General features: G+C 39.1%; 1 protein-coding gene across 1 annotated transcript in view; it reads right to left on the bottom strand.

Annotated features, from left to right (window-relative positions):
• Window positions 1-24,543, bottom strand: part of LOC131573274 (semaphorin-3D-like) — a 134,335-nt gene that overhangs the window by 25,572 nt on the left and 84,220 nt on the right. The window contains exons 8-11 of the mRNA XM_058827068.1: window positions 21,672-21,814; window positions 9,666-9,780; window positions 9,154-9,223; window positions 7,677-7,821 (exon numbers count right to left, since the gene is read on the bottom strand). Of these exons, the coding sequence (XP_058683051.1) occupies window positions 7,677-7,821; window positions 9,154-9,223; window positions 9,666-9,780; window positions 21,672-21,814 (473 nt within the window). The remainder of the gene's footprint in view (window positions 1-7,676; window positions 7,822-9,153; window positions 9,224-9,665; window positions 9,781-21,671; window positions 21,815-24,543) is intronic.

Here is a 24,543-nt window from a genome sequence, read left to right as displayed (position 1 = left end):
TACCTTTAGAGGTGTTTGCCTTTAGAGAACAAAAGTTTTTTTGGGGTAAATAGAGAGAAACATGTGATTGTTAACGTTTAATTGTCTTTGAATCAGAGTTTTGCATTAATTTATTCTAAAAAGGATGAGAAACAAATTTGCCTCTTCAACTTCCCAACCATGCAGTAATTCATCTCCCCTTCACAGTGGACTACAGGCTGATTTTCCCCATATGTCCCTTTTCTGTAGTTCATGTTCTCACTCATTACTCAGACTGACCATCTGCATCTACTGGAAATGTGCTGACTGCTCACCTATTAACAACTCAATTCCAGAAGCCCATTTCTATGTGAAAGATGGGAGTAGCCCCTTCCGTCTTAAAAGATCTCCTGGGTTTTTGCCAAAAATCCATCATCAGAGGAAGATGAGAGCAGTGACATCACTTACTAAAAACCAATGGGATAAAATTTCTGACAATATGGAACTATAGATCTGCTACATTAATCCCGAAGGTCCACGGCCTACCACGAATGATGCAGGGAAATCTTCTGCCAGCTTGCATAGTTAATTTAGTAGAAATAAGGACTAAGGGTTTGATCCAGAGATCTGCTACAGTCAACAGGGCCTTTTCCAATTATTTCAGTGGGCTTTGGACCCTATCCTAAGACAGCATGACCACCAAGAACAGCTGGGCAGGTGTGACTGTTATGCTTGGCCAAGGGAGTTATTTCCAGAGGCATCACTCACTGTGGCATGATGGATGGAACAGGGGAATGAGAAAGTCATTTTGGCCACCCTTTGGCAAAGTTCTCAGGCAGTTTTTTAAAGCTGTGTCCACCCATCACTGCAGAACAATTCCTGTAGGCTTGTGCTTCCTTTCCTAGCAATCAGTAGGATGTAGGATGGTCAAGTGGGTGAATGAAACAACCTTTCATGTCTGAAAATGTGAGTTCACATCCTGCTGCAGGTCTCATGATAGTGATACCAGTGTTCTCTGCCCAGTTCATAGTTCATTTATTCACATCATCAGCACCAGATGTTGTCTCACATATGTGACATCTTGGCTTTTATATCAAATGTCACAGGGGTAGGTTGGCAGAGTTGTTTCATGTGGACTACAAGAGAATCTGGCTTCATAAAAGTTCTCATAACACTATCACTGTGCTCTCTCAGCACCTTCAGCTTTTGCTATAGGGAGGGATTCATCTCACCTGACCTAGATTTTTATCTTGGCTGCACATGAACTGCACAAAAGAGGAGCCTATCTTTCTCTTTCTGACTGAGAACTCTAAACAAGCAGCTCAGATTTGATGTTTTTCTTCTGGATAGCTGATATCAAACAAAGTTAATCACATTAAATCAGTCAAATTAGTACCACTAAATAAGAATTTTGTAAGAATTTGAGGTTCAGAGGTCGCTTAGGCCTTTGCTGCCATGAAAGATAACTTGATAAAAAAATATGTGTCAAGAAATGAAGGATAAAACAAAACAAGACAGCCACCCAAAAAACCCAATCAACAAAAACCCCAAACCCAACAGAAACAGAGTTGGAAGTGTTAAGGGCGTCTCTACTCCACTGCTGTAAAAACTCTGTGGCACAAATCTTTTGAAGAATCAATAGTTATTTAAATTTATTGAAATGCCTTCTGTGTGAGCTCAGTTTGACAATAATCACTCTGGACTAAGTCCTGATCCCAGGTGAACTGCAGAGATGCCTTCTATTCCCTTGCCTGTTATTTGTATCCAAATGTGGTCATACAGTGGTGAGTTAAGGCTAATCTTTTGCAAATAAAAGCAAATACACACTAAATTAACACCACCACACGTATTTAAGCTTTTCTCCTTTTTTTCACTTGTCTTATTAAATTTGCAGCTTAGCAGAGTGCTGGATGTATGGATGTTATACAATGCTGAGACATACAGTGTGACTGTGTTAACATTATATGAGAAACGTGGCCAAGTTTCTCAAAAGCTGGTGCCAGAAGCTGGACTCCTAAAAAAACCTCCAATTTGCCAAACTGGATAGTGCTTCACACCAGCCAGTGAACTCAGTAAGAGCTGCTGGATCTAACACCTATTAAAACTGTGGCAATTATTTGGGAATCTAGCTATAAGGTATGTAAACATATATCCTTTCCATTAATGACACATCTGTAGTTCAGCAGTGCTGATGTCTACTGACAAACTAAAAAGAGAATTTTGTTCACTGGGAACTTCAAAAGGGTTTATATTACGAGTGTGTTGAAAATCCCATTTTGAAAGTGTCTTGTCACATTTTTTCTGAGACGCACTTAACACTAAGACTCAAGCACCTACAGGGAAGGGGGTAGATTGATCATACTGAGTGAAGTAGGCATCTGCTCACTTTTATAATGTCCAGGCTGGGAATTTTTCTGGATTTCACAAGAACAACTGAGAATCATGCCAGCAAGTCACTCTTGTAAGTAATGGAAGTATCCAGCATGAAACATGAAAGAGTGAAGTATTTCTTAAGCCCCTCCCATATCAGAGGATGTCTTAGTCTGGCCTTCCCTCCTTAAGGAGGTGTCCCTTGTCCTGGCAACGCCTTGCTCCTTCCTATTGAAGGTGTTTTACTTTTCATTGGCTAATTACCTTTAATTTTAGCCAAAAACAATGAGTGTAAAGTCTTCCAGGCTCTAAATGAATTGTCTTATCACTGATTTATCAAGAAGGAAGCAGTTATAATAGAGGAACTACCTTCATCCTCTCACTTCTGCATTAGACGGGGACCTCCAACAGAGCCAACACACTGAAGGTGAAACGTGGGTTCCTGAGAGGCCTAAGTACCATGTGGCCTCTTTTCTGTAGACTGATCAGAGCTGCACAATCCACTTTGTATTTGTCTGCAATGTCTACAAAAACCCTTAATGCTCTCTACAAGATGAATGAGTTGTGCCAGGAGGATTGATCTCTCAGTGGGGAGACTTTCATTGTAACCTTGAAGCTACTCATTGAGTCTGGAAGAGGGCTGGGGTGAGGGGAATAAATAAGGTTTGTAGGAGAAAAACAAATGGTGCCAATTTTAAATGGAATCAAACTCACTCCTCCCCTGCAACAAAAAGCACAAATAAGACAAACAAAAATTTTAAGTCCCCTATTATTTTTTTAATGGTTGTATCCCATTGCTTGTGCAAGATTTGTTCTTGTGTTTTTCTTGAGCACTTTGTATTGCTTTTCCATTTAACACACCTGTGCTGTTGATGGCAAAAGCTGAGAAAATTGAGCATTAATCTGAGGCTAACTGAGCTGAGATCAGATGGATGAGTGAACTTGACTCTGCAGGTGGCACTTTGCGCTTCTCTGCCGACCTTTGCCATGAGTAAAGGTGACAAGGTTTGCAGCACTGCGAAAGGATGTTATGAGCTGGAAAGTGATTCATGTTGGGGAAAACAGGTTGGTTAGTAACAGGAGGTGTAGGAGGCTTTCTGAGGAAAATAAAACCATAAAGTGAAACATTTCACTTAATTAAGCTGTCCCATTTTACAGTAGGGAGATCAAAGGAGAGAGGAACTGGAGAAGCAAAGAATGCAGTCTGTCCCATAAAAGATAGGTGAAAGGGGAACATAAGTCTAAAAATAACAAGGGAAACCTGTACCACCCTAAATGTTTTATGAACAAACTTATTAAAGCAGCAAAATGAACCAGAAGGGAGGACAAGGGAGGCTTTTTGGCAGCCAGTACTTCTCTGTGGCACAGCCAAGTCCCAATGGGACCAACACCACAATCTTGATCAGCCTGCACACTGGAATACCAGAAGAAATAAAGGAAGTGGCTTCACTGAAGAAAGGGAGAGAAAGCAACTGAGAGAGAAAAAGATGAAGGAGGATGAAGCTGAGTCAGAGGAGGTTTAGGTTGGATACTAGAAAAAGTTTTCTTCACCCAGAGGGTGGTTGGGCACCGAAACCGGCTCCCCAGAGAAGTGGTCACAGCACCAGCCTGACAGAGCTAAAGAAGCATTTGGACAATGTTCTTATGTACATGGTGTGATGCTTGGGTGTCCTGCACAGGGCCAGTAGCTGGACTCCGTGATCCAGATGGGTCTCTTCCAACTCAGTTGATTCTATGATTCTAAGATTCCAAGATTACAGGAGACTCTGAGGGGTTGTGTAAGGGAACTCATTTAATAAAAAGAATTCAAGAGCCCAGGATTGTATTCAGATCTAGAGTAGAAAGAGGTGAGACGTTAAACTCTTCGCATGGACAAGAGTGATGTGCTGGGCTGCTTCTTGTGGCTAAGTGACTCAGACTGCCAGATTCTTACTTTGCTCATTCAGATGTTTATTTTGATCTTTTGACAAATCAGATCAGTAAGATATCTAGGCCCATCAAAAACATTTGCTGTTGCCTTGGCTAGCATTTAATAGTCCTGCACTCTGCAGCAGATCAGACTGAGTGTTAATCTGCATCTTTAAACACTGACATTCCTCTAAAAATCTGACCTTAACAACATTTATTCACCACCAATGAAATGAGTATGACTCCTGTGTATGTACCCCATCAGAATTTCCAAATAGGCACTAAGAGTTGCTATGATACTGCAATTGTAAATAAACTAGAAAAATTTTCTTCTAATTCACTGAAAATCTTGTTCAAATGCAGTCTGTGATTTCTGGGAGGGTATTATGAAAACTCTGCTTCAGAATGCAGAACACACTATAAAGGAAGTTCTCCATGGTTTCTTTATTAATGGATAATTTCCTGAGTGAAACCCTAAGAGACTGGAAGAAAACTGGATTTGTTATCTGGGGACAGCTGCAGATATGCAAGTCCAATTTTTTAACAGCTAAAGCAGATAGAGCAAAAGCTCCCTTGGTTTTCAACTGGCTCTTTGTGTTGGGGATGTCTCCTTCCTGCTTTCTTTTCTGTCTCTTTTTATTTTCAGCTTCAAAATGGAAATAGATTTGAATCCTTACCTCTGTTTAATTCCCGTTGTTTCCACTTGCTCTTTAATACCATGGAGGGAAGTCAAAGAGCTGTATGTTCTGCAGTGACAGTGCTGTGGAGTGTGCCACAGCTCCCCCATCACCATGTTCAGGGATGTTTTGATGACGGCAGAGGGCAGCCACAGCTGAGGGACATGAGCAAAGAGGGGCTGCTGTTGCCTGTTCCCCACTCAGCATTGTGAATGCATGATATCATGGTCATGTTGGGAGTTTATCTCACACACAAATTGCCACAGGAAGCATTTTGTCAAAATTTCAAAATCAAAGTAGTCACAGCCTCTATAGTGAGCAGCTTTATTTACTTAGGAGATAAAGGCAGCAGAGCAGAAAGTTAAATTAGGGTATGCAGTCTCCTGCTTCTGTATAAATGCTGAAAGGAAGTCAATGCATTTCTCAAAGCCAACCACCAAAAGAAATAAATGCATTTCCTAGAATAGACATTTTTAGACTTTTCCAGTAACTTAAAATACAGAAAATATAGAATCTGAGCAGTGTTAGCCATGCCAACTGTAGGCAACACTTAGGAGGAGCTTAAATTTCAAAAATATTGTAGTAACTTAAAAATGGGTAGATTACTGTCTTTGGCTTTGTTCTGAGCATTCCTGAACCACCTCACAGCTGGCAAAAAATGATGAAATTAATCTTTAAGGAAGAGCATTTCAGCATTCACACTGCAGTGCTCTTCAAGGTTCATGCTGCTTCTTTTCCTTGCCTTCTAGCACCTTGCTGCTTTTCCAGATCCCACCCTAAATCCGTTCATAGCCAAGTTTGGCATAGTGCATCACAAGCCAAGAGCATGGCATAAATCTACTTATTTGGACACCCTACATCAAACAATGGACCCTGAAGTATTTTGCAGTCCAGCTCACTAAGAGAACAAATAAAAAGCAATGCAGCAATACCTTTACCTGATCAACTTAGCAAAAGTGATAGATACCTTTCTTCTGACAGCTTTCCTCAGTAAATCCACTTCCCTTCTCAGTCCTTGGTCACACAAACTCCTACAGAAATCCACTGACTATCAAGGTTTGGAGGACTTCTAAGATACTATTTTCGTTCTCACAGCTGTTTTCAGGTGCTTAAAGAAAGCAACTGGAGAGCTAAGGGTTGGCTTACGGAAAATATTTATCTTTAAACTTTCCAACTTTTACAAAATTAGCAACCATGGATATTCAAATCAGTGATAAAGATCAGCACTGACATGCTTCATTCAGCATGGCATGTTTCCTTCCTTGTGAATCCTAGCTCAACCATGTGATGGCTAATACACTCAAAAATGCAATGAGCTTATGACCCGTCTATCTGTGCAAAGTGTTCATCCTTATGGGGCACTCTGAGTTTTTCAAGAGAGTTATTTTAATCTCTTTAGATGCCATGGGACCAGCTATTGTTCTTGCTGGCACCATTTTTGTAGCTAAAATTAAATTCATCTGATCTTCTTAACCAGCCGTGGAAGTTTCACACACACACACAGAAAACTAATCTTTTTGGGGGCATTATGTATTTTGCATGACAGAGAGATGCATAAGCTGGCAATGCCTAAATTGTCCAAATAAGTAGAGATTTGCTCCATCAGGGCAGATCCTGGGCAGACCAAATCAGTCTCTGAGCTGTCCTGGTCTTTGGAGAGAGAGCTGCTCTGAGGGTCATCCTCAGATAAGAGAATGGAATCAGCACCTGCTGAGCCTTGGGACCACCACGTGCAACAAACAGAATCAGCCTGGACCATGCAGTTCAGTCCAGTGGAAGGCTGAAGAAGAAAACACAGAGACCTAAGGAGATGTGCGAAAAGATGAACTAAACTACCTAGATAATGTGGCTTGAGGCAAAGGTTACACCAGTGCTGAGGTCAGAGAAGTAGTGCAGAAATGGCCAGATGGCTTCTAGGCCACATCCAACATTGACAGCTCATGGCTGGCTGCCTAATACTTGTTCATTGAATACCTGACCAAGAGAATGAAGAACTATTCCAGATAAAATTGTTGCTCTTCTACATTTTACAGAGTTGCTTGAAGTTGTGATGATGTTTTAAAAGTTGATGTGGTTTTTGAAATTACCATTTTTTCCTCATCTGTAATGTCAGCCTGATTTTCCAAATTTAATACTGTGGCAGAAGTGGGAGAAGAAAACTTTAATGAGTTTTTCAAAGTTTTCTTCCTTGTTTTGGCCTGTTACAGCTGAAGTCTAAGAGACTAGGGTTGAAAGTATTTCCAGGTACCAAATTTCTCTTTTCTTCCTGTTACTTACTTTTTATCAAATAAAATGTCCATCAATTGCCTCCTTATTTTACTTCAAAACACAACACATGCACAAATACACACAACAGAATCAGTGACAGTATCTCAATTATTATAACAGACAGAAGATAATAGAAATACAAATAAAAAAAACTTCATGATAACACTATATAAAGAAATGCCTTTGGTTTTTTATGAAACATTGATGCGTTAGAGGTGATCCCAACAGACAGAAATACAGCTGTACAGTGGGAGACCACAATATGAGAGACAATCAGGAAATAGTCTGGACACAATGTTATCTCAGAGACATGGAAAAATGTATATTTATATACCTACAGGGTAGGTAGAATTCTGAGCTGTCAACAGAAGGGGAAGAGTCGAGGGGATAATTTGAAACATCCTGAGCAAAATATAAATTACCAGCCCGGGGAGGGGTGTGAAGCATGATTGCTTCTGAGTAAGAATAGAGGTGAGTAATGAAGGAGACACTTACTGTGCCCGGCCTGGGGTAGGGGATGCGGCCCTCGTACTGCACCCAGCGGTGATCCGCGCTCTCCTTGTGGGCGTAGGGGCCGTTGAACACGGCCCTGATCTCGGCCATGCTGTACACACACACCGCAGAGCCCTTGAACACGGAGCTGCAAGGGAAGATCACCCATGTGCACGCTGCAAACAGCCCCTGCTGCCCCAATGAACCACTGACAGAGCCTGGTGGGCTTGGGATCACCCCCACACCTGGCGGCTGATGTGCTGCTAAACATCAGCGTACACAGGTCTGCTAATTACAGATATTTAGTGTCACTAAAAGCTTTAAACTTTGCTGGGTTGAAACCTGGTTTCTCCTTTGGGACTACTTGATGGAGTGTCATTTTTCCTAGTGGCTGACAGTTTCCAGCTATCATTTACTAACTCTTTTGATTAGAATTTTACCAAAGTGAAGCACATTCATTTACATTGTGTTCACATCACATATATTAGTGATGTAGGTGAGGACCCTGAGAATTACAAGCTGCATTGGAAAGACAAAAAAACAAGATATAAAAATAAACACTTACTTAATTTTCATGCATTTTCCCTTTTTTAATGTATTTGTCTAAAAAAACCTAAAACATTCCGTTTTCAAAGAACACCATGCCAGGTTGCTAAGTAGCATGTACTTTAGTTGCTTCACAAACCATTTCATTTATTGTGCAATATTTACTTAAATTTAAGTCTTTTCTGTGGTTATATATTCTAGAGAGCTATTGTGGTAACTGCTTCTGAATTAAGGAGTGTCTTGGCAATTCCTCATTGTACTCATACTGGTCAGCATTTGGCTAGTCATTATTTACACTTAATTCAAAGGTTTTGCAGACCAGAATTATTAATTTTCCTTCTAAAAATTATTCAGAATTCTATAATATACAATAATATATACAATTCTATAGAGAACACCTCAATATTGATATGAAAGATCACAAATTAATTAGTGCATCCCCCTGAGATAAAGTTGGGTTATCCTTTCATAAACTCTGGATTATAAAATCACTTAACTATCAGTTTAGAGAGTACTTTTGATACTAAGAAATAGCAGATGTCAAAGTGCTGCTTACAGAAATGAGGCTTCACAACAATAATTTGCCTAAAATAGCAACTACTGGTTGCTCAATAAATACGATAGAAATTTACAAATTCAACTGGATGAGGTTGAAATAATTTAGTTTGCTTTTGATTGTTACATTACTTTTTACAATCACTCTCAAAAGTTAGCCACACAAAGGTTTAGGGACATAATTTATTATTTCCAGTTCTAAAAGATATTGTCCTCAGTGACTACAGCCCTGACATTGGACACCTTATTCCAGCAGTTCCTAATTGCACTCAGGAATCAGGATCTAGTCTAGAATACCTGAGTATATACAAAAGTATAAAAGTCCTGAGTAAGATCTTCATCATTTGTATCCAGGGGCAAACATGGTCCCAACACATACCTTGTTGTAGTGAAGACTCCATACACAAGTGGGTTCCTCTCATCTCTTGTAGAAAGTAAAAATATATCTTCTGCAATGAGAAAAATATATTTGGGGATTTTTTTTTAAGTTAAACATCCATTGACAATTTCTGCATTTACTATTTATAATGTGGAAATTTGCAAAAATATAGTAAAAGGTTTTATTTTGGTTGGAATTTTAATTTCTGCCACGTGAATTTGTAATGATACTCTGAAATGTGTTCATTTGCAGATAGTCTGGGTTTTATACTGAATCAGATTTTTACTTTCCAGCTTTTGGAGGGAAAGGGAAAAAAAACACTGTCATTCTGATCAGATCAACGTTAGTTACAATCAGGGACTCCTGATCAAAGTCAGAGGTATTCCTAGCATTGTTTGGAAGAGGAGTAAAATCAAAACAAGACACAGTGCTTCTATAATCCAAAGGTAAAAAATCCAGCAAAAGCTCTATTACTAACGTCAAAATAGGCCATTAAAGATAAATCAACTTACGCAGCTCATCGAAATGTGTGTCTGCCCCTTCAGGACCAGGTATGGAACACACAAGCCTGGCTTTCAGAAAAGTTGTCCACTTGTTTATTAAGCTTCTTTGGCCTCCCATATCATTCTAACAAAAATAAAATGAAATTCTTGAATACTTAAAAAGTAATGGCTTTAACACATGACAGCACACTATGGACTGTGCATCTTCTGTCTACTTCCACAGTTTCCTCTAATCACAACAACATAAAAATCTTTATTTTTTTTTTCCTAACAGAGTGTAGGAGAGCCTTTTTCTAAGAAGTTTCTGTATTTTCTTATCAGCTCAGAGAGTGGGAAATTAAAATTTCCTAATTTTACCCACAACTGATTGCAGAGGTCCTTCACCAACTTTTTAACTGGAATGTCTATATCACATGATTTCTTGCTCCCTGTGAGGCTAATTTTTACAATCAGTTGTCCTTCAAAGTTCTTTACAAACCAAATAATAGAACAGAATATTTTGGATAGATTTTGCAAAAACAAGGAAATCTATATTCTTCAGCAGCTTACAATGTAAATACTGCACTGTTTTCTTTGTGTACACAGTACAGAGAAAAATGCATTCCAGGCAAAACCAGTCATATTGTTCTAATAATCATTGTTACAGAAATATCAATCTGTCCTCCGACAACAGGTATTTTTTTAATTTATTTTACTAAGCATTACCAAAACATAAGCACACTTGCCCAAATTTCCTTTAGTCACTGGAGAAAGGAAAAATCTATAAAGGGTCACTTGAAATTTGAACTACCTTTCTGAAGGGTAAGTGACCTTCTACTGACCTGGATCAGCAGAGGTGTATAGATGGATTGTAGAAGATGTAAATTTTAAAAAGCCAAACCAGGGGTCTGCTTATGTACCTCTTCCACAGACTACATGAAGGACCCTGCTGGTTCCAAACAGCAGAACTATTTAGGTTCTGCAAAACTCTTTGGGCCCCAGAACTCCTCATCCTAAAAATGGTAAGGGCAATAATATACCAGCAGGAACCAAGAATTGAAACACTTAGAAGAAATCTTATCACCAGCAGTAGCCTCCCAGCTGTAGGTTCTGAATGGTCCCATGGTCCCAGGGGGTGCCTACTTCTCTCAGTTATAAACTCTGAAGCTTAGGGTATCTGTGTTCTAAGTTTAAGGACCACAAATTTAGCCATAAATATTCAGCCCCTTCAGATTCATTAGGAGAAATAACTTTTTTGTTAATTCACTTTGCAATCTGAAGGCACAGAACCAGCCACAGTAGGAAACACGGTGGTGGGAATTACATGTCATCACCACAGATTGTATTTGGCCCTTCAGGGATGTATCATTCATACTGCAGGCATTCAGAAAGATGGCTTTAAGTGCTGAAATCACTTCACAAGGAGTAACACTTCTTTGGTAATGCACTCTAAATCCTTTCCCTTTTCATGTACCTGCTACTTTCAAATAGATTAGCTCAGTTGGAAATGATTCCTGTTAATATATGGCCTTTGGAACTCCTGCTCTTACAAGAATTGCTGCCTCCTCTCTTGATTTCCTGAGGTTCTGCCAAGCCTGAAGCTTTACATCTACCCAACAGATTTATTACAAAGGTGTCAAAATTAGCAGCCTGAAGCCAACAGCTAAAAAAACCTCTGCATGTGTGTGTTCTGTTCAAAGGCAGAGCAAACAGACTTTGTGGTGCAGTTGAAACAAAACAACTACAAAGATGCAAGAAAGAATCTTAAAAAAGCAAGGACTGTTAAGCTTTTCCTTCCCCTGGCAATTCAGATTAGCTAAGCAAATCTCACATTGCAGGGCTTCCACTTTGATTTCTGGTGGATGCAGTGCAGCATCACAGCAGATGAGATGCCTCTAATTACCTGACTAAAATCAGAAAACAGGAAGAAAGCGTGGAGCAAATGATGGGGCTGGAATAGAAGAAGGACCCTTGTCTAGTTCCTACTCTAGTCACTGCAGCATTCAGCTTTTGCAAGAGATGGGAAGATATGTACTTTTTTTTACCAACCTTAAGTTGTGTTCCACCACAGCATTTTCACAAATTCTTATTTTAAATGTATCAGTAGTTCCACTGAGTTGCTAGAGAGCAGTATGAACAAAACACTGTGCTCAAATGAAGCAATCTTAGCAAGTGCTGTGTGCATTAAAGTATAAAATATATGGAATTAACATGTATCCATATTTCCTTGCTCTCAAGCCAGGACATGATGTTAACCATGTAACTTGAATTTAAGAGACATTAGAACAGATATTCACTAGGTGTGTTTTACATATCCAAAAGCTGCCAAAGTAACGCTGTACAATTTTTAATGGAGCAAAGGGGATTCATTGACCAGTCAGCATTCCAAGAGCTACCAAGTCCTCCTGAAGCCAGAGAGTGACAAATTTATGGTGCAGAGAGACTGAAAAGACCTTTCACTGATTTACAGTTGCTCTTGTAATATGCTAACATATCCTTCAACATGCTTCTTTCGACTGCCATGGCTGAGTGAAATAAAAAGCACATTTTACTTAGAAGATATTTTTGTTTGTGGTTGTGGGGCTTTTAGGGGATTTTTTTGATTAGTACCCATATAGAACTCTTCAATTCTATGTGTCATCTCAGATTAATACAGTATCTTTCCTTTCCTACAACATGCCCAGGATTCATTTGGATTGACTGAGAATGTGCAGGAACTGACAAAGGCCATGATGATTTTATCTACATACAGAATTAGTTCAGACTAAGGAGGTTCAGAAACTATGAATAGTATAGGTATGTCTTTGCTCTTTAAGTCTCAAGCAGTATTTGTCTTATTAAGCTCTGTAAATTTCTATTTTTTTAAGAAAAGGGAACCCCTTCCTTCCTCATCCTATTTTTGGTGCATATTAACTTAGTCTTTGACTCATCTTGAGGCTTCAGGTGCTGGAGAATGTGCAGTTGCTCTCCTTTCCTTCAGACCATGTTGATGTATACTCACTCACTTTGCATCATATCTGCCCAGTCTGGCAGAGATTCCTGGGACCCTCACCATTCCTGATTACTGTCCTCTGAGAGCCTGCACAAAGGAAATACTGACCCAAGTTATTTTTGAGACTGGGCTGCTACAGAAAGAAGACAAGTGTCTTTTGCCAAATAGATTATTTAATAGTAGCGGTCTGGAATGAATCACTGATGTGCTCAGATGCTGTGAGCTGGCTGTGGAGCAGAACATAAATACAGCAGGATGTACAGGCTGGGTAGCCAGTGGATTAGAAGAAATGCATGGAAGAGTCAAAATCACCAAAGCAAAGTCCAGTTAGTGCACAGGTGGACAGAAGTAAGGATTAAACACAAAGCCATAGACTACTAAGGAGCCTATTCAGCTGATTTATACCAAGCAAAGGTTTGCCTCGAGCCTGTTTAAGTAATTAACTAGATATACTGAAATGATTTTTGACAAGAGATATGGTCTGAATACAAAGAACTCTAAATATTTCAGGGAGACTGGACAAGAAGAGAGGATAAATTTAAGTGCTGAGAGAAGAAGGCAGCATGATCAAGCCTTTCATTCCAAAAATATGGCTAATCTTGTAACAGCCAACCAGCCTCAAGGATCTGAAATCTTATCTCCCAAAATATCACACCTAAGCACACTGGATTAGTTGTGTTTACTATAAACTCTGTTACTGGACAGATGAAGGCACTTAGGACTGCATATTTCATTTTGAATATAAATAAAGCTTTAATTAGCACTTACTGCTTTGTAATCTCACAAGCTATAACAAATACCAACACTTCTGCCTGAAATACCTTCTTTTTAACAGAAAGAAGTGCCTGTAAAATCTTGGTTATTTGTGCTTGCCTGAGTTAGAAATGTAGATAATTGCCAACTAGAAGTGGGGCTGTTTGATCTGTCACCTGTTGAGGAAATATTACCCCAAAATACCACAAAAAATTCTAACTACAAATTACTTAGATAAATGGGGAAGTAGTCCAATATGACTTTAATAAATCAGGCAGACTCTTATTTACAGAAACCCTAATGAGGGTTTCAATGAGCTGGTTGCAAAAAACAATTTGCTGGAGCGAGAAATCAGGTTTCTACCAAATTATATTGAGAATTCAAATATCAGATGTCGCACTTCCATCAGCATAGGTCATTTCAGGAAGACTGCTGTTTAAATGGCAGAGTGTAAATTTTGTGAAGTAATTTAAGGTCAAATCATGCACCTCTCTTGGGAGTCTTCCATGGTAATTTCAGTTTTTTGATCTGCAATTTATATGCAGTTAAGCAAAACAACAGGATTTTCAAACCACCTAGCTAAAGATAAGCTCACATGAAAATAAAAGCCATCAGAAAAGATACTGCTTTATGATCAAGACATTTAAAAATCAACTTATATTAAAGACTTTCTGTCATATTTATTTTCTATTCTGTTGTATCTTATATACTATATAAATGTAGCTTCATTAAAATGAACAAATGTTAGTCTTGGAATCCAGTAGGCAGGAAAACAGATGGCAAGGAAACTAAAGAACATCTGCATCTTTGGGGATTTAAATCACTTATTTGCTTGTAAGTAACAGTGACAAATTGAACATTAGAACAAAAAGTGCAGTTATCTGAAAAATCAGTCTACATCAAAGATGTCAAACACTGTGATTCATAAAACTTTAAAGACAGTAATTATCCTGAACAGCCTCTAAAAGGGGGGGAAAAAAAGGAAGAAAAAAGAAAAAAGACAATGAGTGGAATTTCTAGAAGCAGGTTATTAATTACAGCCAGTGGCAAGATGTGCAAAAGGACTATCCAAAGAGAATTCCTGGCCTGAATAAAAGGAAATGTTGGAGAACAGAGAGGAAAAGTGCTGAAACTGCAGAAGGCCCTGGAGCCTTTCTCTTTTTGAAGCTTAGCTATGTAGCAAAGCTACCAGAAACAAATGGCATCCCCTGAAGCAAAGACTTATATTATGGAGGGAAAAAACCTCCAACCCTGTAGCTGACTTTATAAATGGAGAAACAGCCAACAGTGTCCTTTCAACTTCTGTCTTTGGGTTCACAGTTCTTTCTATAATTATTTTGTTTTACTTTATGTATTCTGCCCCCATTCAACTCTGTTAGGTGTCAACCTAACAGAAAAAAGTTAAATTTGTACAAAATTTCTTGTCCAAATCATACTCACGTAGATGAAACTAATTTCCCCTGATTTCAGTCTATGTGTGAAAACATCAAGCTACATGTGAAGCGTGACTTGAGAGAGAATAAAAGCACACTTGCAATACAAGCAAGAGAAAGAAGGCACAGGAGACTTCAGAACTTCGACTGCTCTCCTATGGACACATCAAGTAAACTTGGGGAAGTTACTTCTCCTCTGTGTCTGCAGTTCCCATCTGTTCCTGCTCCTCAATCAGGCTTGTTTTTATTTCATTCAAAAAGTACTCACACTAAGCATGCATAATTGTTTGGTTCACTATGGAAAATGTTGATTTTTATTTTGGAAAGTATTTAAACATCACACCCAGAAGTTTCTACCAAATTATCTTTGGATGGGATCCACACTGGAAAATCTAACTACACATCAAAGAAAAATTCTGGACTGTTATACCATGAAAAAATCCCCCAAATCCAGAAACTAACAGGCTCAGGTAAAGACAACAAATAAAAGAATAAAATTAAGCACCATTTTCTTTACCTAGAGGCCATGCAGCAAACCTGCTCAGATTATCTCCAGCAGATGTGCCAGTATTAAGAATATTCCCTTAAACTCTCCAAAGGCTGCCACAAATTAAATGTACTCTACTACATCCACCATTAGGCTGTTCATTCTAATTTCAGTGGGAATCTAAAGTTAGCAAAGTCTTATGGCTGAAGAAATAAAATATGTTATGGGATTCTCAGGAAAATCTACTTGAAATTTTGAGTATAAACTGTCCATGGTTTATTCCAGTATATCTGACTTGCTTTTACCTGTCTCTGATCTAAATTTTAATATATACATAATTAAATGACAGACATACACAAGAAGGATATAAAAAGAGAACAGAACCTTCAGGTTATAAAAGGCATCATTCTTGATAATGAAGCTACAGGCAAGTCAAGTAATTAGATGCATCATGCAATTAATGTCAAACAGCAGATCAGAATTTATGTGATTTGAACAGATTGTCAGCACTGTGAAACTGAAGGAGTATGAGACCCAGCACTGGGATAAACTGGTTTCTTTATGAACAAATAAACTTGAATTTGCCATTCAGAATTTCACATTCTTAAATCAGAATGTCTTGAATTTCAGGTTCCAGGGACCCAGTAGGGCAGAGCTCCCTTTATAGTCAGTGGAAAATACACCCTTCAGAGAGTGATTTGGGTTGAAGATGGAAGGAGCCTTCCTCCAGAAACTAGTTATCTGCCTTTACTGAAGGAATGCCTGACAATTAGTTTCCTCACTTGGATATATACAAGTGCCTGAAGTCACTTGCATGAGATATTGTGACCACAGCATTGATAACCACAGGCTGAGAGCTGGGAAGGGCATGAGACCAAAGAACAAAGGCAGGTCATCATCCAAGAAAGTTCCTTAGTATCTGGAGTCCTGAAACATCTGCATTTACAACACTGTACTCAATAAACAATAGCAAAATTGCAAACCACTTTTTTTTATAGTAAATGTACTGACAGGGAAAAAAATCCCAGGAAGATAATTCAATCACGTGAGGAAACTTCAAAATCAGAAAGTCATGATTTGCTACTCTTACAGATATTTGAGCATCTGAACCAAAGCACTCACAAGTCAGAAACTTTGGATTAGCCACAGGAACTTCACTCCAATTAACTCTAGAGGCTTCTACTTCGTACTGCCAGTGTCTTATGCAATGAGTCTCTCTAGAAACTAGGATGGCTTCCAAAGTTTGCTTCAGAGGTCGTGCAGCTGCATTTCCACAGTCCAGTTTTTAAAGGTCTATCTTGACACTGCAACTTCTTTCTCACTTTCCCTGAGGCTCAGTAAAATTCAGTCACACATCTTTACATATAAGCTACATATTTTTGCCTCATCTGTAAATCATGATTTCCCCCCCTCAAAACACCAATTATTGAAACACACCCACAAGGGACAGAAATTTACGAAACTTCCTACACTTATATAACCCTTGCCAATAAGGAAAGCTGGACCAAAAGACCTGACAAAGCCTGATGTTATATCTCTTAATCCATCACAGTTAGAAGCAGATACTCTATGGAACTGGCCTGTCTCCAACACATCAGCCCTAAAAAATGAAATCATCATAATGAGCATCTGCTTTTCTATACAATTTGAAAACTTTCAAATGGCACATAACGTGCAAATATCAAATTTGGAAGTCCAAGAGCAGCTGGCTGCCGAAAGACTCACAGATGCAAAGACACTCAGTGGGCAAATGAGGTCCGAAGTTGTTCTAGGGATGACTTCTTCAGAGGGTTCTTAATCATTAATATTGAGTAATCAAGAAAAAAAATATTTCCCATGGCTGGAGTTGTGGCTAGGCAATATTCTGGTGACAAAGGAGGTATGTAAGCATGTAACACAGGAAGTTAAATCTCGTCTGGAATGAGTTGCCTCCAGAACTGGAAGCAGGATAGCTGCACGAGCATGGCTCTGAGCCCAGACTAATTAGCCCTGCTGAGAACATGTGAACATGGCTATTTGGCTTCCGGGACCCGGCTGAACGGGAAAGCAGAACACTGCCAGGACAGCTCCAAGGGCTTCAGAGAGATCAATTATCTACACAATACCAAAATACCAATAATGATAATGGGCCAGTTCTCCCTAGTCACAGTAAAGGCATGGCTAGACTATATCCAGGACAAGAAAAACACCTCTTAACTTCTACATACAAGCAGCCCTGTGGCAAAGCCCACTGGGGACTCTGGACTTGGAGCTGCAGAGGAATAGCTCCCTCCTGCCATTCTGGGCATACAAATTGCTTTAAGCACCAGACAGGAGGCAAGGTCACAGCCTTGAACTCTGCTGATGTTCATGGCTTTGGAAATAAATTACATTACCCAGAGGTGGAATGCAGGGTGTGTCCAGGGCTCTTGACTAAAGAGCTCTTAAAATGATTACATTCCAGTGTGCTTAGAAAGTACAGTTTAACCAAGAGGGCTGTGCCTAATTGCAGTATTCTTTTCCCCAGGTACAGCTTGGTATATATAGGAGTAGAACGGTATTAAAAAAAACCCAAACAAAAAACAAAGAGCTCACTTGTTCCCACTAGAACAAAGGCTGCTTCTGGATACCAAACACTTTGGGAAATATGGGAAAACATCAGGGGCTGAAGTCTGATTTCTTGGCAGTTGAGGGCTCGGAAACCAGCGTCTAAGACTGCACACTTTAACTTTTGCAATACATCACCAAAACCATTAAAGAGAAGCTTGTAACACAGAAATGCAAACCGCTGTAATAATAAACAGGATTTTCATACTGCAGCAGAGAGACTACTGCTTTTGGCTAATTTCCACTTCATTCCAATAGGATGAGGTTGTAACCAAGAAAAGATGTGTTTCTATATAGATAACAAACAAACAAAAGCTCCAACAACTTTCCTCCCTCTTCAAAACCTTTTCTGTAACTCTGCTATGCTACATTTTTATTTCTCCCTTTATTTCAGCGGGGAAAATAGGAGGGAAAACTGGGTCTTTTCTAGGGCTATACTTGTACATATATGAGGTTGTCGATAAATAGAATTACAATTCTGCCATCATTTAGTGGTGAATATGTACAAAAATGTAGCTGACTTGCTACTGGACTGCTTAGAGTACAGTGTATGGATGCTGCAATTGTATTTTTTTTTCCAACTCTTCCTCAATATGTAATGACTGTGTCCTGTCTTTATCTGATGCAAAGTGGTTCAGCATCGTGGGCTTGAAGACAGTGTAGCTGTAAAAGCTCATGCCTGTGTTTCTAGAAATAGGAGTAAGTGGATCCATGCTCTTAAGTTAAGGTTTGTGTGATCATTTAATATACATTAACTGCATGCATTCTTAAAAAGAAATAAATTTTGATGGCTAATCTTCAATAGTAATTTTTATTTTTGGTTATGGCCTTACATGAAAAGAAAACCAAAAACCCCTAACAATGCAATTTATGTAAGTATGAATGCACCATAAGCAGTATCAAGTATCGCAGATAGGGCAAGGACACTTTTTCTGCCTTGCTCAAACCAAAAACAGGAAATGCCATTTGCCATGATAAATGACACAACTGGTTCTGAAAGTGCCTGTTGAAAGCACTTCCTCCCCAGTGCCAGTGATACCCTCAGTGACACAGAACAGATGATGTAAGCCCCAGTGAGGGCAGTGCAGGGGCTGCGCTCCTGCAGCTCAGGCTGCAGGGCACTGCGTGCGGATGGTCTGGTGAGCAGGACAAGTGACAGCTGTTGGACCCTGGGCAAAGAGCTGCCAGCAAGAGCACTGCAAACTTCTGAGTCTGAAAGTAGCTGGGAAAAGGGAATGCTCTCCAGAGAAAATTTTCCCTAAGGGAGGGGATCACTGAGAGACCATATTGTTGAACCCTTGAAAACCAGCCAAAGAATAGGCTGCATTGACTAAGCTTCTTATTAAAAACAAAGCCTATTCTAATTTCAGCATGCATTTCTGGCATTAATGGACAGGAGCCCTAAGGCATGGTGAGGCAGAGAGCAATCAAGTTCTAGTAGAAAAAAACTGTGTTTACACCAAGCAAACTACTTCAGAAGTTGCTGAGCTCCTCCCATTTACTGTTATTCTTTGATTAACAGGGAAAGAAGGCAAAGGCTTAACTTTGTGAAGTACAGATCACATTAATGAGACAGTGAAAGCAGAAATAGTTGTTATCAGTTGTAATCAAAGGCATTGTTCCCGTGTCAGAGACAATTAAGCACAGCAGATGGTTCCATACCACAGCACAGATCCAAAATATCTGAGTCCATGAACAGACAAGTCTATTTGCATATTTAATTTATATTAAATACCATAATAATTCTATTTTTACTATAATAATTAGCAATGTATTTTTTTAATTTGTTGGTAATTACAACAAATATCGTAAAAAGCAGAAGTCTGGATTATCAAGAGAATTCTGCAACTAGTGGGAAGTGTAAATAAAGAAGATAGTGTACAACTATTAATAATAATCACCTTGCTTATCAGTTTTCATTGTTTTGGTTTGACTACTAAAAATAAAATTCATTACATTTTTCCTGTTAACATGATTACTCTACAAATTCATTCTCATTTGAGGTATGATTATACACAGTCATTAGGATTTCCTTACAATACATTTGCTTTTATTATGATAGCTTATCTCGCTTTTTCTCTAGGTAAAGGATGCTGGTTTTCTCTAGCCAATATATCTTAGTTTACTACACTCTCTCATGTGTCTTGGCTTGAAAATGTTGTCTATCAATTTCTCCTAATGCATTAAGTGCTTTCTCATAATCAGCAAATGCCATGTCTAGCAGCAAATCATAAATGTTTGCATTTCCATTCTACCATTAATCACTCTGCTGTGAAATACACACTGAAGATTATCCATTCTTTCATCTGACTAAAAACCTACTAGAGACCTGATTTATGAATGAATGTTTTGTTATCTTAACACTTTAGGTCAAGGACAGAAGTGTGAAATGGCTGTGGCCACTGAAATCTCAGCTGGAGCTGGGAGTTTGCTGGACTGCAGAGCAGCTGTAGATTTACACATCCGTACACTTGTCCACTCTTCAGTGTGTGTCCATAGCTGAATGAGTGCTCCCAAACACATCTTACTGCAAATCACAAATGCTTTTTTTCATGTACTAATTTTCAAGTTTCTTGAGAAACTGCCAACAGAGTCACACTGCTCAGAAATTGCAAGTCACTTAAAGCTTCTGAACAAAATCATGGAAATGTACCTACCTGTGTGACTGCTGTGGTGTTGCTGATATCTGATTTATCACAAGATAAACATTTGCTTAAAGCTTATGTTTACTATGTTACTAATATGAAGGCAGCTTTCAAATTCCATTTTCCTGACTTTTACCAGTAATTCCTGAGGACCCAAAGACAGGATGGGAGCACTTCTACTGACTGCTCCTGTTACCACAGCATAGAGGAACACAATGTCCTAGGGCACAGGGGAGTGGATAGAGTGTGTTTGACACAGAAGTCTACTGACCCTTCTGCCATTGTGGGTAGAGGCCTCAGTAAAACCACCAGGCTGCTAAAGAGCAAACTACACTGACTGCTGTCTTCATGTGCAGGAATGGTTTTTTTCTTCTCATCTTTTGAGGAGGCTTCAGCACTTGACAGAGATCCAAGAAGAGTGCAGTTCGTGAAAGCCCGAGTCTGTATATACCATTGGGGCACAAATCTTTCATAAAGGGCAAACCCAAGCAGAATGAAGGAGAAAGTGAAGGAGTAATCATCTAAAAGAGGTCAGGCACCAGCCAAATGAACTTTTTACATTGCAGGAGACCCGGGGTCTGGTTCCTCCCAGTCAATGGGTCAAGGATTGCTCCTCTTTCCAAGGGAGGAAACCTCCAGGCAGATGTGGGTGTAGCTCAGAAACTGTATACTTTCTTAGCCTCCCCTCACTCCAGCAGGTTATCAGGAATGTGCAGAAACAAATCACTGACCCCAGCTCCCAGTAAGGCCCAGGAACGGTGTACAGAGCCAAGATGAAGCTTGTATGTCCATGCATCAGTGGGCACTTTCCACAAAACCTCAAATACCTTGCCAGTGTGTACACTTTGACTCATCCGTCCTCACTGGAAGCTCATGAAACAAAGCACTACATTGTTGCATTGAAAGTCAACAGTTCGCTGGTTGGACACAGGATTATAATTTATAAACATATTAACTTTTTACAAGAGGTACACCGTCAACATCAAGTCTAATTTTTGAAAAGTAAATTTCAATGTCATTAATAATCTATGTTCAGAAAAATTACTATAATGGCTCATTTGGTAACAAAGGGGAAAACACACTTCTCACAGAAATAAACCAAATTTGCTTAGTTTTTATCAAAAAGATAGGAGTCCTCACCTTACAAACTCTCCCAACTCTGGAAAGGATTGTCTTGTCAGATGTGCTACTATCCTGTGATATTTCTCGAAAAAAGAAGTAGATTTTATCATCATCTGGGTTATAGGTATCTGGGATAGGAAAAGTTCCAATGAATTTTGCTCCTAGAAATGAAAAAAAAAAAAAAGGGGGCGGGGGGTTAAAAATCTGAAGAAAAACCTTAGTACTTGTTGTTAAATCTCTGCATTTATTGTTACAACTTCCAGTGAAATAAAACCATTATATAGATATGTAGCAGCGAGTTTCTTACTAACTTCAAGTGAAAACCCCCATGGAGTCTCAAGTATTTACTCTTAGGCTGATGTTTCTGTGTATAGATTTTATTACCACTTGCAAAAGTATGCAGCACTGGTTATCATTCTCTGTTTGGAAATAGAGAAACTCAGTACAAAGTACTGCCTACACAAATCTACCTTACTGCTCCTGCCACCAAAATGAAGCTAAGTAAATTTTCTGAAATAATTCGGTAGAATTTAAATTAATTTAAATACTCATTGCAGCAGTTATAAATACAGAGATATACTACTGTTTACTAGAGATAGCTTGCAAAGAAATCCCATGTATCTGTGATACAGCAATCTTACTGACTATACCAAATCCAACACAGTGCCACGCTGGGCAGTTAGCAACAGTTAGCCAGTTATCACAGCAAACTTCAAAAGTGGTTGGTCAATCTTAAGGATGCAGTTCCTTGTGCTTGAAAACAGATTGGCTACCTCAGTGTAATTGTTTGTCTGGGTTATTTAGATCTGATTTTTTGTAAAAAAATGCCTTGTCATGGCATGCTGGGCAATTACATTATCCCTGGTCTCTTCTAAGGCAAGCATAGCTGTCTGCCTGCATCTTACAGGCATGCTTAGTGGCCCAAGACGTTCTTCATTGTTCCAAATCTCCCTCATCCATGGTCTGCAATCCTGCTGTATCTGCTCACTAGTTGAGTGCTTTTGTTTCCCTTTTAGTTTTGCACTAAAATCAGAAATTGAAGGGTCCATGACTGCAGCAGAGCATGCAACCCTGCCTTGCACAAGTGAACCAGCTATTTGAGGCAGTGATTTTTAAGACATTCCCCAGTGTGCTACAATAGATGAGCTCTCCTGAGGGCACTTGGATCAATGACGTTTTTCTTTAAACAGAAGTGGTTATACAAATACAGTGCAAAGAGACCCTTGACTCTAAAATACATTCTTTCAGCAATAAAATACACAGTCTTTGTCCCCCAGTATCAGGTAGGCTGCAGTAGAAAGCAATAAGGAGGGTGGTGTAAGAAGGCAGAGCAAACAGAGCACACTGTTTATATGGGGGAATACTATTATCAGCTTTCAGTATAGCTTCATGCCTTTGTCCTCTTCATAATGATTGTTACTTTATATTAGCCTTGAGGAATTTTCACCATGAACTCTACAGTACACATAGATTAAAAAGAGAGTCCTTGATTCAAAAGTTTGCAGTCTGAGACAAAGGGCTTGAGACAAAATGGGATGTGTTTAAGTGCTCAGTGTTTAAGTGTCACCTTTGTGACAAAAGAATAAATTTATGGGTGAAAATAGCCACACTGCTGCTTCCATTTTAAACCTTTCTGGCATTCATTCAAACCATTTCTAGAGAATGGTGTCAGCAGAAAAAATGAAATGATGCAGCCATCAAGATCTATAAATTTAAGTTAGGATTTCAAAATGAGCTTGAGGGAAATATTCAGTTACCCCTCAGGGCCTGTAAGGCTACTTTGAAGATCAGATCTCTAAGCATGAATAAATACATAAGAATGCTTCCAGTACAGTTTCTCAAATATGTGGTCAGCAAATAGCCATTTAAGAGGATAACTGTGAAACTCTTCTGTACCATGTTTTTGAAAGTCACATCCTCTTTTTTCTTAATCTACATTCACTGTACAAAATACTGAATGTATGGGGGGCTGGAAATTAAATTTCATTGCTCTCCTTGGCAAGCCAAATGCAAAAATAAATGTCTCAATACCAATTCCTGGAACAGATTTAGAAAAATCTCTAACTAATTAAAGAAACAAAAATATTTAACAATTTTAAATCACAATTGAAAACACTGAAGTTGAAAGTTAAATCCAAACAGAAATGCATTATAAAAGATATGAAGAAGTGAAAATAATTAAATGGAAGAGATGATGATCTCAAAAGCACATAATATTCTGCAGTTGAGTTCTTCGTCTCATCTTTTCTAACCCATCTATCCAACACATAAACGTGCATTTAAACTAACTGTGAATTAGGCTTTTGGATTCTTTGTATGGGAGAAAAAACTAATGATGATGATCTAAAATTAATGTTTGTTCTCCTGTAGAAAGAGCTATCCCCCCCGTCACTATTTGCTTCAGCAGATTTTCCCACATATTAAGTTCATGGCTACACTGCATGTAACCAACCCAGAGATTACAGGCATCATGAGCTCTGGCAATAGATGTTACACATGTTGCTTTTGCTTTTTTTGTGACCTGGTGGGAAAAGCTGATACAGCTGGTTCTTCACTGCTGGGTTAGCTGTCTGTTACCTGCTGGCCATCACCCGCTTCTGAAACCAGCAGTGATTTTTGGCAGTGCAACCTATGGAGATCTTAGGCTCAGAAAAAGAGAACCACAAAGGTTCTGGCTGTCCCAGAATATAAAGAAATGAAAAAGCAACCCAAAACAGTGGGAAGCAGCACCTCTGTGTAGCTGGGCTGCCAGAAATTTGTGGCATGACAGAATACAAAGGACAGTGCTTACCTCATTTACCATAACCACCTACAAGTCAAACTCCTAACCCATTCTCAGCCAGGTCCTCTCTCAGGGAGGGACAAAGTGACAATGAATAATCCTATTTTA

The sequence above is a fragment of the Poecile atricapillus genome, chromosome Z (genome assembly GCF_030490865.1).
Source record: "Poecile atricapillus isolate bPoeAtr1 chromosome Z, bPoeAtr1.hap1, whole genome shotgun sequence".
NCBI classification, from domain to species: domain Eukaryota; kingdom Metazoa; phylum Chordata; class Aves; order Passeriformes; family Paridae; genus Poecile; species Poecile atricapillus.
The sequence above is the reverse complement of the archived record's forward strand: the minus strand, read 5'-3'. Positions and strand labels throughout refer to the sequence as shown.